The following is a 12,996-nucleotide window of genomic DNA, read 5'->3' as shown; positions in this document are numbered from 1 at the left end:
AGAGAACAGTGATCTTGTTGTAGTGAATGCACACAGGCCACAGAAGCATCACATTTGCTGTGGTCTCATAGCATCTGGATGTGAATTGCTCCATTCAGTTGGCACATGTGCTCAATATGCTGAACTGGGAACTTCCGAGTAGTTCAGCTCACAAAGGAAACAAAGATACAACTTGGTTGTGTGTGGGGGGACCAAAAAGCTCTATATACCATTATTAGAATCGATTAATTAATATATTTGCAATGTAGAAGTGGCCTTCTTTCAATTCATTGTAAATATCACCGGATTGAACTAAATTACTTCTGGAGCTAAACTATGAGTCTGATTCAACCAATTTCTTCACCACTTGAAAAATGGTGAGATGACTTAATGGGAATAATATTGAGAAATCCCCTCCCAGGCTTCACCTGCTGCTCAACCTACCTTGTACCATGCTCCAACAGCCAATGGGATCCTCGGATGTTGGGACTTGAAGCAGCAGTTCCAACAAGCCGTTACTCTGGGTTACCAAAGATGAGTGAGGTCAAGATGGTTCATTTTCAAACATTGGTTTCCTAAATCAAATCCCAGCATGGCTTCGCGTGGATTCGCATGCGATTCCCATCACACGCGCGTCTGCCTGTACACCATTTTTTGGCGAATACAAATTAATTGTATTGGGATTAATTGTGAGTAATGTACATATGTTTTTAATTAAATTAACCTTTCACACGTAATACTTTTTTATTGGTCTCTGTTATTATGCAAATATTAGAAAGTCAACGTGATGTTAAAACACTTTAAACGCCACACATTTTGTTAAGGGCAGACATATTTCTTCCACATGCCATTGTCAAACCGAGGTCTGATCTATAAGGTCCAGAAAACTGGACCTTCCGAGGAGCACGTGAAAACACGCAGCTACTGTTCAGAGCTAAACATAATTCACACATCACCACGAACACATGGCTGCTTGGATCACTGACAAACCAAAGAGGGCAACACAAATAATTGTGTCTGAATTTAATGTTATCAGTGGACACAGGTACAGAGGTAACGCAACGAATTAGGGACCTTGCTCGCTGTATGTGAGCGAACCCGGAAGTCCGTAGGGGGGAGTGCTCTTGTTCCTTCTTCCCGGTCCGTAACAACGGGAGCAGCTCCAGAGAAAATAACAAAAATGATGGAGGAGGTGGAAGGTGAGAGGAAACTACGTTCAGGTTATGGCTGTTTGGATGCATAATCGTGTTTATCGCCGCTCAGGATCCATCTTCTCAATGACAGTGGCTTATAAATGCGTATATCACATGTTAGGTTTGACGGTAACCTCCTCTTCTTTAGCAGGGGTTAGCTGTTGTCATGCTAGGTGTCACCAAAGGCTAACGGCTCTTTCTTTCTCTCTGTTTGTGTCTGTGGGTTTGATCCTGATATTAGCTACAGTAGCTGCCCCAGCGTTAGCATATTGCTAACCAATGAACTGTCAAATTAATGAAACACGATGTACCGTTATACTGAGGGGCATTTATATAATTATGTATAAATATGTGGGTGTGTATACACTGCTAAAGTATATGTTACCAGAACTACAACCTGACAACCTTTGTTTGTTTTCAGTATTTGGACATTGTTGGTGGATTCACTCATCAACTGCTTGTGTCACTTATATATTTCAATCTGTCATTTATTCGTGTATTTATTTGCTTGCAGACGATGGAGCCCCCCAGGATCTGGCTCAGTGCAACACCTGCAAGAGATCGTTCAACCGTAAAGTGCTGGTAAAATAAATCAGAAGCTACAACAATCCTCTCCCTGTCCCCGTGTCTGCAGTGCAGTGTTTTTTTTAGACTAATAATATGTAATCGAGATAATGTTGTCTTTGACTCGAAGCCCGATCTGTTGTCGTGCTGAGGTTGCTGTGGTCACAGTGTTTTCCTCAGTGATCATCAGCTGACAGGATGTGAGGTGATTGGACAAAACTGCGTTCTTGGCTATGACCCAAACAGCCTGCAGGGCCCAGCACTGCTCTTTGTGAGGAAGATGAAAGTGTTTACAATGCAGGGAAACTATATGTGTTGAAGCAGATGTTTCACATTTAGAGAACACGATTTGGAAACAAGGATTAGTACCTGTTATTGTGCTAAAACATGTCTGTGTCTTTGCTTAAAAAGTCTAAAAGCAGGGAAGCTATGAAGTGGTACTAACCGACAAACAGTTTAAAAATGAAAGGGCGGCACCACTTGGACTATTCCGACACCACGCCCTTAGAGTTATATGTTCCCTCTGCTCAATAAACCAGCATTGATCAGCATGGAAATAATGATGGTTTATGATGGTTCTGGTTTGGCACTGGTTTAGCCCATGGACTATCATAGCTGTGCTGGTCTACTTGCACATGAGGACAGTCACCAGTATCCCAGCACTAGAATTTAATGGTGGTCACCAGGACCCATCAGCATGCCATGTTAATATATTTATCACCTTTTAAAGGTTCAGTTTGTAGAGTTTAGTGACATCTAGTGGTGAAGTTGCATGTTACAGTTGAATACAAACATGAAAGAGAACCTGTGGTAGCCTTTAGTCTAGCCTGGATGCCAGACGAACTTAGCCCCGCCCACAACATTTTTGGTCGGGCAGTTCGGTCTGGAGTCGCTCCATTGGGAAAAAATTATGGGGCGTGTTTCAACTGACCAGGAAGTAAAATTCCTCTTCGCTCAATTGGATAGACCTACAACCAATCAGAGCAACGTAGTATGTGACGTATGCTAAGCAACGCATTGTGAGTTATTTACTGAAGGCCAATGTATGCTTCTCCGTTTTGACGGACACGGACAGATAGGACCGCCCTCTCCAACGTGGAACGCCCTCTCCGTGCCTCTCCGAGGCTCCTCGGAGAGCTTTTCGTGCAGCTCTCATTTTTCTAACTACACGTCGAAATGACGGACAGCCCACGGATAGCACTTGGCTGTGATTGGTCCGCTAGCGCCAGCATTTCGGAATGGAAACTTCCTGTTCCATTCCCTACATCACAATAAACCAAAATCACAACTACGACTCTATGGTTAATGTGACAAGTGTGCGTTGTCCGGCTGACTGTGGCTGGTTAGAGCACTTACAGCATGTGTGTACGGTCACATACGGTTATAACGAACTTTGATAACGGGGGTAGCGGGCTAGCCACCATGCTAACTGCGGTGGGAACAGCGCAAAAACCCGCTGACTTTAATCCCACGGCTGTCATGACACTGTTTCTCAAACACCGTCAGGTTAGAAGCAAACACTTGGTAGTATTTAGTATCGGGTGTCCGTGCTGACTGTGTGTGAAAGCTGGGGGGAGCTAGCTGCCTCCGTGTAGCTTCAAGCTGTTGCAGCTGTTGAATTAGCAACGCAGTTTGGAAACAAGACCGGGGAACCGCTGCGCTAAGACACGATAACAAAAGCATTTTGACCCGCTGGGTGTCACTTTATTCAGCAAAAACTGTCGCGTCATCAACATCCTTTTTCTGTTAGTTGCCATCGTTCACTGTGTGTGAGGAGCCGGGAGGACGTAAATAAACCAGCGTGGACTTCTTCTATATACCTCATGAGGTAGGCTTGTCTAAGCTCGACTTCCGTTTCGCCATCTACTGTTCTGGCGGTGAATTGTTTTCACAACAAAAAGGCTCGTAGAACTATAAATCAAAAAGGGTCCGTCCGATCCGTCCGTCCGTCATTCCGAAACGGACTCGGAGAAGCATACTGAGGCCTTTCGCCGGGTTCACACCGGACGCTTCAGCGCAGCGCCAAGCCTTAAATAACAGCTGGCTCCCATCCACTCCCATGTTAAAACTTTGTGCCGGTCACACCGGAGGCTGAAGCACCGCGAGGCAGCCTTGGCGAAGCGCGGTGCTTCAGCCTCCGGTGTGACCGGCACAAAGCCGTGCAGCGATCCACTGGATCAACGGGTGATATTATTAGCGCTGCCCGGTGGTTCAGCGTCGCTTCAGCGTCCGTTGTGAACAGCCAAGCGCCGGGGCGATAGGGATTAGCGCGGTGGTTTGGCGTCGCCTCCACGTTCTGTGTTCCTCTTTCAAAATGAATGCGCTGTCGATATCTTCTAAAACAGACTCAATGGCAGCATCTACACATCTCAGCTCGCCAGCGGCAGGCATGTTTGTTGAAAACGAATTCAACCCGAGGGCACTGTGATGACGTGGTTGATTACGTTACCGTTGATCATCTGTCAATCATCGTATAAAGCCCGCCCTGACAATCTGATTGGCCCGGTCGGGCCATAATTTTTTCCCAATGGAGCGACTCCAGACCGAACTGCCCGACCAAATCTGTTGTGGGCGGGGCTAAGTTCGTCTGGCATCCAGGCTACCTTTAGTCGTCATAAAAACTCAAAAGGTGCTTAGTTTTTCCAGTTCGGGCTACAGTAAAAAAAAACATGGTGGCCTCCATAGAGACCCACTCCTGATCTAAATATAAATTATTTAAATATAAAGGGCCCCTTAAAGGGGAAAGAAAACAACAACTACAATTTATATGAAACACAGTATTGAAAACATCACTAGGATTGTTTTGTTATCAGTTTCGGCCAATATATCCCTTTTACCTAAATCTAACACACTGGACCTTTCAAGACTGCTGTTGCCCCCTCTTATGTTGGTCACGCCTGGTCCTGCTATTTAGTCCAGTTTAGAGTGTGTGCACTGCACTGTGTACGTGATGTCAGTGCATTCAATGGGCCCACTTCTAAATTCTCATTCGTAATCATGGGTTCTCACATTTAGCCTTGAAGTTTCTCTGGTCAGTCAGTCAGTTAAAGTGCCCATAGATAGATATTTGATGTGTTGACAGTCATTCGGTTCGAGGCCTGTCTACAGTAGTCACATAATCTTCATTGTGTCTTCATATAAGCACACGTAGTGGTTTTCCATATTGCGTTTTTATTCCATCCCCTTTCTGACCCTAACCACACACACACACACACACACACACACACACACACACACACACACACACACACACAACTGGGACTTCTGGACTATTTGTGATTTACATCACAATGCACTAATAAAATAATAACGCCACTCGAATAATTGATTTATTATAATGTGATTATATAGTAGTTTAATCTAACATCATCAAACATACAGTGATTACTCTAATTTTTTCTCTCACCCCCCCACAGGAGAAACATGCTAAAATCTGCCTAAAGTCAATGACCAAAAGGAGGAAGACTTTTGACTCCAGTAGACAGAGAGCGGAGGGCACAGACATCTCTGTACTCAAACCTATCAAACCAAAGGTAAGGCTGCACCTAAGATGGGAATCCAACTTTTACTCCAACACCAAGTTCAAGTTGATCCTCAATGTGAGAACCAACTTGTTATTTTTTATAGTGAGGATTATATACTGTTTTGATAAATAGGGTAAAGAGCCTTAAAACAATTTGTCTGTGAACTATATTTAGGGAGATGTGACCAGTCAAAGTCACAGAGTGCCCAACCAAAAGGTTCAATCTCCATTAGCTCATATCTGTCTTAATTAGGATTTGAGGCACTAGACATTTTGCTTCCATAGGTTTCTGATGTGACCAAATCAACATGAAAAAAAAAGCATTAAGAGCTGTGACGGTTGTGGCTCAAAAGTGTGATGATTGTGATGATGTAATAACCGTATTGAACATCTCTCAAGATGTTCACACAAAATCCTGGATATATTCTAAAAGTTCTGCGATTTAAATATTTACATGCAACATTTCTAGGTCAGTAGATACAATTTATCAAATTCTGCAGCTTCCACTTAAGACATGCAGTATTTTATGTTGGCAGATATTTTCAAATGTAAACCAATTTAAATTGAATTTCAGTCACAAAGTACATCTGCTACTGGAAAAGTAAGTTGATTTGCCTTTATTTGTCCTTTCTTTCTGTGTATTCGAATTTCCAGCAACATAATTAATCTGGAACCTCACCATATCTGGTTTTAGAAATTGTTTGGCTTTGTGGTGGTGGTCATTATTAAATAAAAATCACTTTCCTAACTACTTTCTTCAACTCCCTATAAGGTTGATTTATTTCTTTATTTCACCTTTTCTGCCTCAATTCTATCTGTGTTTTAACTTCACTATTATAACTCTGTGTCATAGGCTCTTATTAATTTTTGACGAGTCAAAAAAAAAAAACTGGGTAAACAAATACTTCTGTTTTTTTATATTGAAGTCCTCAACAAGGACTAAAAATAACAGTTCAGATTTCAGGATGTAAAATTATAACCAAATGTGTCGCATAGTGAAGATCCTGAGAAGTAAATAGTTTATTTATTTATGTTTGTCGGACAAAACTGTTTTATGGATGTGATGACCATAACATTATGGCAGGAAGTTGGTGTGTTACCACTGAAGCATATGAGAGGAGGCCCACTGAGCTGCTGCTGTCAGAAATCATCAGAAATCATCAGCCACTATGGATAAAAGGAGACATTTAAAAAGGGAAACAAAGTTCATTAATGCTGACAGTAGTAACCGGTTATTGAGAGCTGCGCTCAATAAAACATGACTCAGAAATAAGAGGAACTAGAAGGGTACATGGATTTTTACTGGAAAGGATTATTTCTTATTCGACAGTAACTGAATAAACATCACCCTCCCCAAAATATATTTGACAAGTTATTCTCAAATCTGAATCATTATCCAGATCCTCTTCAAATTGAACAGGTTCATAGATATTAGCAGTCTATACTACCACTTCTCTGCATTATTACTTGAGAAATTCATAAAATGTCAAAAAACATGTCCTCTGTGTTGCCTCCCGCCAGGCAGAGCCCCCCAAGAAGCCGTCCAACTGGCGCAGGAAGCATGAGGACTTCATTGCTACTATCCGGTCCGCGAAAAATCTTACTCAGGTCATGAAGGAAGGGGGACCATTACCCCCACCTCCTCCTCCGACATTTGACCCAGGTAACCTCTAACGTAGCTCCATGGTGAGAATTACACTTAATAATTGATTTGTTCCTTGAATTTCCATCTGTTAAGAACTACAAGGGTGATGATAACTACAACAAGACAGTCAGCTGGGCCCTCACGTTCCTTTTTAGACTGCTTATGAATCAGGAAATGATGTATAAAGACTGAACACAGAAAAGTAAAAATGACAAATATTGCTTGGAAATGAGGGCATTGTACCATTTTGTGGGTTTAAACTTACAAATGTATATGGCTGGTTGGTTTATAGTCGGCGCTGCCACTGGTTTATTTTCTCATCTTCCTCAGACTATGTTCAGTGTCCTCACTGTCAGCGGAGGTTTAACGAGAGTGCAGCCGACAGACACATCAAGTTCTGCCAGGAGCAGGCCGCCCGTAATCCCAACAAGAGCAAACCAGCAGAGGTCAAGAAGATTCCTGGTCGGACACAGGTAAACACACGTGCAGCAGCGGCCATTGTGTGTGCACAAAAACACAGACACACACACACATGCACACATACTGAACATGCGCCTCAGCTGGTCCATCTGTATCTGTTCATACGTGAGTAGAGGCGTTTGTGTGAATTTTCCTAGTAGAGAAGCTAATTTTTCAGATTTTCCAGACACAACATGAATGCACTATTTATTCATAACAAGTCCTTGTCACTTAGCAACTGTCATGATGCATGACTGACAGCCTATAAAAACAGCAGGATCCTAACCACTTTGGTAAAGACCTCTGCTTCTCTCATTATAATAAGTTGCCCCTAGTCATTGAGCAGTCTGTCACCTGCAGTTTGCTGCTGTGGAATGAATCTATATTTGTTTTCACAGATTTTCTTCCTCTGTAGCAGTTGAAAACATGTCAATATAACTTTCTGCAGAGCCAGATACATAATCTAGCTATAAGGGTGCAGGGAGAGCAGGTATCTACGCTCTATAGCAGGTTAAAGGAAGTGAAAAACGAAATGTAAGGGGTTCTTCAGGGAGTGTGAATACATTAATGCTTTGTAAAGTGAACGTCTTTATTAAGCGTGGCCTTCTTCTCTGTTCTCAGTGCAAGCCTCCAGCTCCTGTTAAGAAGACCAACTCCCCTGCTACATCAACCATCCCCTCAGCCTCTTCTCGTTTACCCCAGAGATCAGGTCTCGGACAGCCCACTGGTAAGAGAGTGCTGATGTGTTGATCATGCATCTCAAGGGGGAAACTCTGGACAGGCACATTTTTATTGGCCAGGCTGAATTTATTATAACGTTGAGTTCTTAACTGGTCCAGAAATTTGAGCTGTAACCCCAAAAGACCCGAAAATGTTCTCCCCATACCTGACCCAGACCAGTCTATCGTGATTCGTCACTCGTGATTTCAGATCTATTTAACGTACATTTATTGTCACCGTGTGAGGTAACAAACGCGACTCGTTTGCAATCAGCTTTGCACACACACACACACACACACACACACACACACACACACACACACACACACACAGGACTTTTGTCAGTGCTGTCTGACACGCCCCGGGCCTGGTCGGTTACCAGGCCCGGGGCGTGGTAATTACACATAGTAATTATAATAATAATACATTGCTTTTCAAAGCTCTCAAACACGCTTTGGGAAAAAGGATCAAATTTGGGAAAGGCAAGTCTGAAGAGGTGGGTTTTGAGGGCCTATTTGAATGATGCACTGTGGGGTCATTTTTGATGTGGTGTGGTAATGAGTTCCACAGAGAGGGAGTGGCGACTGAAAAATGCCTTGTCACCCGAGGTGCATCGTTTGGTGCTTGGGACCTGATGGAGGTGGGCATCTGCAGATCTGAGGGGTCGGGTGGGGGGTGTGCTGGTGGAAGAGGTCAGAGAGGTGGAGGGGAATGGGTCCAAGGCGAACCAGGGGGCGGAGTGGGTGAAGGAGAGAGATCTGGTTTGAATGGTTGCTAGCTGGTCCTTGCAGGAGGAGAGTGTGGAATAATAAATAATGACCCGGTTGGAAGGAGAGACGTTCTACATGAGGGTGAAGTCTGAGATGTGCTCAGATAGATAAGTGGAGAGATGGTGGATTGTGGGAGCTGAGGTTTCGGGCAGTTAAGGTGCGTATCTGCGTTTCAAGGGGGGGTAGGGATTTCTATTTGGAGGATGATGGCAGGATAATGTTAAACAGACATGGGACCTGGGATAGTAGAATGGGACTCGACCTATGCTTCAGGTTGACGTGTGAAGACATCTAATACATGGACTACAGCAGTAATTGATAATGTCTCACTATTGTTTCACTATTGTCTGCCTCCTCTCTCTCGTTGTAGGAATCCCCGCTGGTAAGGTCTCCTCTGCAGGTTTAGTGAGGATGAATCCCTCCGGTATCACAAGCCCTCCATCAGGGTAAGTGTACACACACACACACACACAAACACGCACACACAAATTTGATGTCTAATGCTTCCTCAAGCATTAGTTGGTTCAGTTTAAATGATTGTGCGTACCACCTACAGTGTTTTTGCTTGATGTCTTTCATTTCCAATAGAATAATAACCCTACCCCTGGGAATTTAAAATTAAGTTAAGCCTGATAAACAACGTGAATTAAAAACTAAACTTTTTCAACTTTGCTGGGGTTATTTTGTATAGACAAGATCACTCAATCAAAGAAAGTCACATCAAAATGTTCAGGTCAATGAAAAAAACAGAATTTCTTTAAATCAGTGTAGCCCAGAAATGAAAGTGCACCTTGATTTTAAACTAACATCTACAAAATATATTGACACTGTATGTTTATGCCCCCCCCCCCCCCCCCCCCCCCATTCCTCTGTTAGAGCGGGAACGAAGACACGAGCAGCAAGTTCTTCGTACAGCTCCGTGAGGACCGCTTACCCTGGAGTAGGACTCAACAAGAAGAAAGTAGACAACAATTCATCCAGGTAAACTAGGACAGGAAGAAAAACATCCATAATATCAAACTAATCTATAATGACCTCTTGTGGTCAAGGTGGTTTGTTGCATACAGCTCGGCAGTCTAATCTGCTTCCAGTCAGTAACTTGAGTTATAGATACTCTCTACGTTAAGAAGTTGTTTTAGACTACTATAAATACATATTTTAACATTAACAACCATTATCAGCAGCTCTAAAAATATCATTTATAACCACTTGCAGTACATAGATTCTAACCGTGCTGCCTGGTCGTCTCTCTCAGGAAAGATGCCGACGGCGGGAACGAAGTTGACAACAACGAAATGAAGAGCAAGTTCTGTCACTCTTGCGGGTCCAGGTACCCCGTCGAATCCGCAAAGTTCTGCTGCGAGTGTGGCCTCAGGAGGATGTGTGTTTGAGCAGAGGGAAGAAAGGACACACACCAGTACTCCAGATCGCTTCAGAGAGTTTCATGAGTTGCACGTCCGTCCATTAATGTTCCCTGTGCTTCTACCCTTGGGTTTAGATTCACAGCAGTAAAGTCACCGGCAGACGGCTCTGCAGCGCTGTGTTTTCTTTATTTTTCGTAATTGCTGTGAGAAACAAAATTCAGATGAGGGGATTTGAAAAACAGCTATAAAGTTAGAATTAGGGATGGCACACTAGACATAACATTACTCTTACAGTCCTGCTGAACAGTGCAAATTCTGCCCTTTTTTCACAAAGATACATTTTCATAACTAATCTGCTATGAAGCTGTTCAACTCAGTAGCTGATGTTAGTGAAACAGGAACAACTCACAGAGACATTTTTCTTACTGCTGGATTCCCCCACGATGACGCCGCTGTTCCCATCAGCTCATAAACGTCATTGCTGTGCAGAGGTGATGGGAAAATTTGTAATGTGTAATTACAAGGAAAAGAAACTTCCCTCAATAGTTTCGTTCATGGGAATAATATGGTCTGAGTTATTTGAAATTCTTAATTGTATTGTCGCCTTGACAGTAATTAGGAGTACCCTGCAGAGCTAAGTCAGTACAAGCAGTTAAACCCAATGCATCCTTAGGAGAAATTAGAGGAGAGAAGAGTGAGAGTGTATATACAAGCTGAAAGGTGGGTTGAAAATGTGAAAAAGAAGTAGAGGACAAGAGCGGGCCACATCATAAGAGGTAGATGTGATTGTATCCCTGTGTCTGCAACCGTGATTTGAAACAAATCCCCCATCTGCCTCCACTTCCTCACAAACTATGTTACTATTGACGTGCAATATGAATGACTACTGAAGAAAATGGTGTGTTTCTCTCAAGGAAATGTTCTCGGAAAAAAATGTGCATTGCTGCGGTTTGTCTGGGACCAGTCCGAAAAAATTAACTACCTGTTAAAACGTCAGCTCTCCCTTGACCAACATGTTCTAGAGTCTAGGCCAATGTAGTATTTCCTCTGTCCCTTTTTATCCCCTCTCATTTTATACAATGAAATCAGCTATTTATTTTCACCAAATGAAAATTGGCTGCATGATTTGTTGATGTTCTGCAGAATTGAAATGTGGTTTTATTTGAATTTGTATGAAATCTACCTGGGTTTGTTGCAGTTTTTATTTTCCTCAAAACTGTCTTTAGTCGGTCTTCAGTCTGATTAAGAGAACAGTAACATATTAAATGCTCTGTGTGGATGTGGTTGATATCTCTGCTTGATACAAAACGACACTTTATGGCCCCACACAGATCTTTTACAAGTGGGAATACAAAAAATGCATAGTTAATGATTAATTAATTAATTAATGTTAATGATCATTAACCTCAAATTTCATATCAGTCGTAGTTATAATAATCTTAAAAAAAGTATAGCATTAATTCAACTTCCACAAGAGAAAAACACTATGTTAATGGTGCATGACTGGAAATACTTAAACAGACTGGACCGGTGTGTTTTCCTTTACTTATGACAACACTTAGTCTCCTGGATACAGTTGTGCACCTAATGTCATGTATGTTCTCCATCAATAAACATCAATTGGTAAAAGACCAAGTTGTGAGACTGTATGTTGAAGGGAGAAGAAGCAGAAAACATTGTGGTGCTGTAGATAATGTTGATCAGGGTTTTTGGAAGTGGGAGACAGCTTTGCCCATGGCTGGGGGGGGGGTTGCTTAGATGGAAGTGAAACAAATACTTCCTCTCTGGTGCTCTAGCGACAATCTTTTAACGATGGCTTCCCTCCCTTACTCTCGCTGCACCGCTCTCTCCTGCTCCGAGTGTCTCTCACGTTCAGTGACTCCTCTGCCTCCTTCAACCGGAGGACGGAGTCGAGGCTCAGCGACCTAGAAGCGAGGCTCCGCAGCTCACGACCTTCGTGAGCTGAAGTTTGCCGACCCCTGTTAGTCGCCGACTGTCCGGAGGGGGCGTAGTGCTACATCACAGCCCAGGATTAAGGACACTATGGCCATAAGCCTCCGCTATGAAACACATGGCCCAACTCACCCCCACCGGGCTTATGAAGCATTATGTTACGAGCATGTATGGGTGATTTCTAAATGAAAAGGCGACCTTCCGGTTAATGGGACGGGACACTTGAACAGTTTCTGAAGTTAGGAAAAACAACTTCCAATAAAAATGAAGACTACATTTTTTTTTTGGATCGATTGGCATTAGCACTCTGTGAATAATAAGTAAAACATTATGATGAAGAAGAGTCTGAATCTCACTTCAGAATGACAGATCACCACCTCGGAGTCTAACACCCTCTGATGTTTGATTTCAAAGTAAAAGCCCCTGGATATGTCATATTTTCAGAGTTTTTCAGTGAAATTTGATCATTGCACCCTGAAGAATATGTCAGCCTAAATGAATATACATCCCGGTCATATCAATACACACCTTCCTGAGACTCTGGCAGAGGAGGTTGAGTTGCTGCTATTTTAACCTAACTAAGCTAAACCTCATTTGAAAGTCTTGTTCTTAGTCTTCCACGCCCATCCAAGAAATCACAGCAGCCAATCATATTTGCTGTAGTGTACCATGCTCCCGGAGCTAATTTTGTATTTTTTACGGAATTTCCAGAGTTTTAATCAAGCCTAGTCCTCAAAACAGATAAAGTTGATATTGTCTGGGACTTTAATATTCATGTTGACAATAAAAATGATAGCCTTAGTGTTGCATTCATTTCAGTATTAGA

The 12,996-nt window shown here is 42.7% G+C and overlaps 1 protein-coding gene across 2 annotated transcripts; it reads left to right on the top strand.

The window, feature by feature from the left end:
- The first annotated feature begins 1,097 nt into the window (after nucleotides 1–1,097).
- zc2hc1a (zinc finger, C2HC-type containing 1A) lies at nucleotides 1,098–11,848 on the top strand. 2 transcript variants are annotated; one of them, XM_053412761.1, is made up of 10 exons: nucleotides 1,098–1,178; nucleotides 1,687–1,754; nucleotides 5,153–5,269; nucleotides 5,834–5,860; nucleotides 6,781–6,922; nucleotides 7,235–7,377; nucleotides 7,985–8,090; nucleotides 9,224–9,299; nucleotides 9,730–9,834; nucleotides 10,109–11,848. In XM_053412761.1, exons 1-10 carry the CDS (start codon nucleotides 1,160–1,162, stop codon nucleotides 10,242–10,244), a joined length of 939 nt encoding a protein of 312 aa, XP_053268736.1. In that variant the 5' UTR covers nucleotides 1,098–1,159; the 3' UTR covers nucleotides 10,245–11,848. The 2 variants fall into 2 exon arrangements, with proteins under 2 accessions (XP_053268736.1, XP_053268737.1); XM_053412762.1 differs by lacking the exon at nucleotides 5,834–5,860.
- The last annotated feature ends 1,148 nt before the right edge of the window (nucleotides 11,849–12,996 follow it).

Source organism: Pleuronectes platessa, chromosome 20, assembly GCF_947347685.1.
Source record: "Pleuronectes platessa chromosome 20, fPlePla1.1, whole genome shotgun sequence".
Taxonomy (NCBI): domain Eukaryota; kingdom Metazoa; phylum Chordata; class Actinopteri; order Pleuronectiformes; family Pleuronectidae; genus Pleuronectes; species Pleuronectes platessa.
This window is presented reverse-complemented; position numbering and strand designations above follow the sequence as displayed.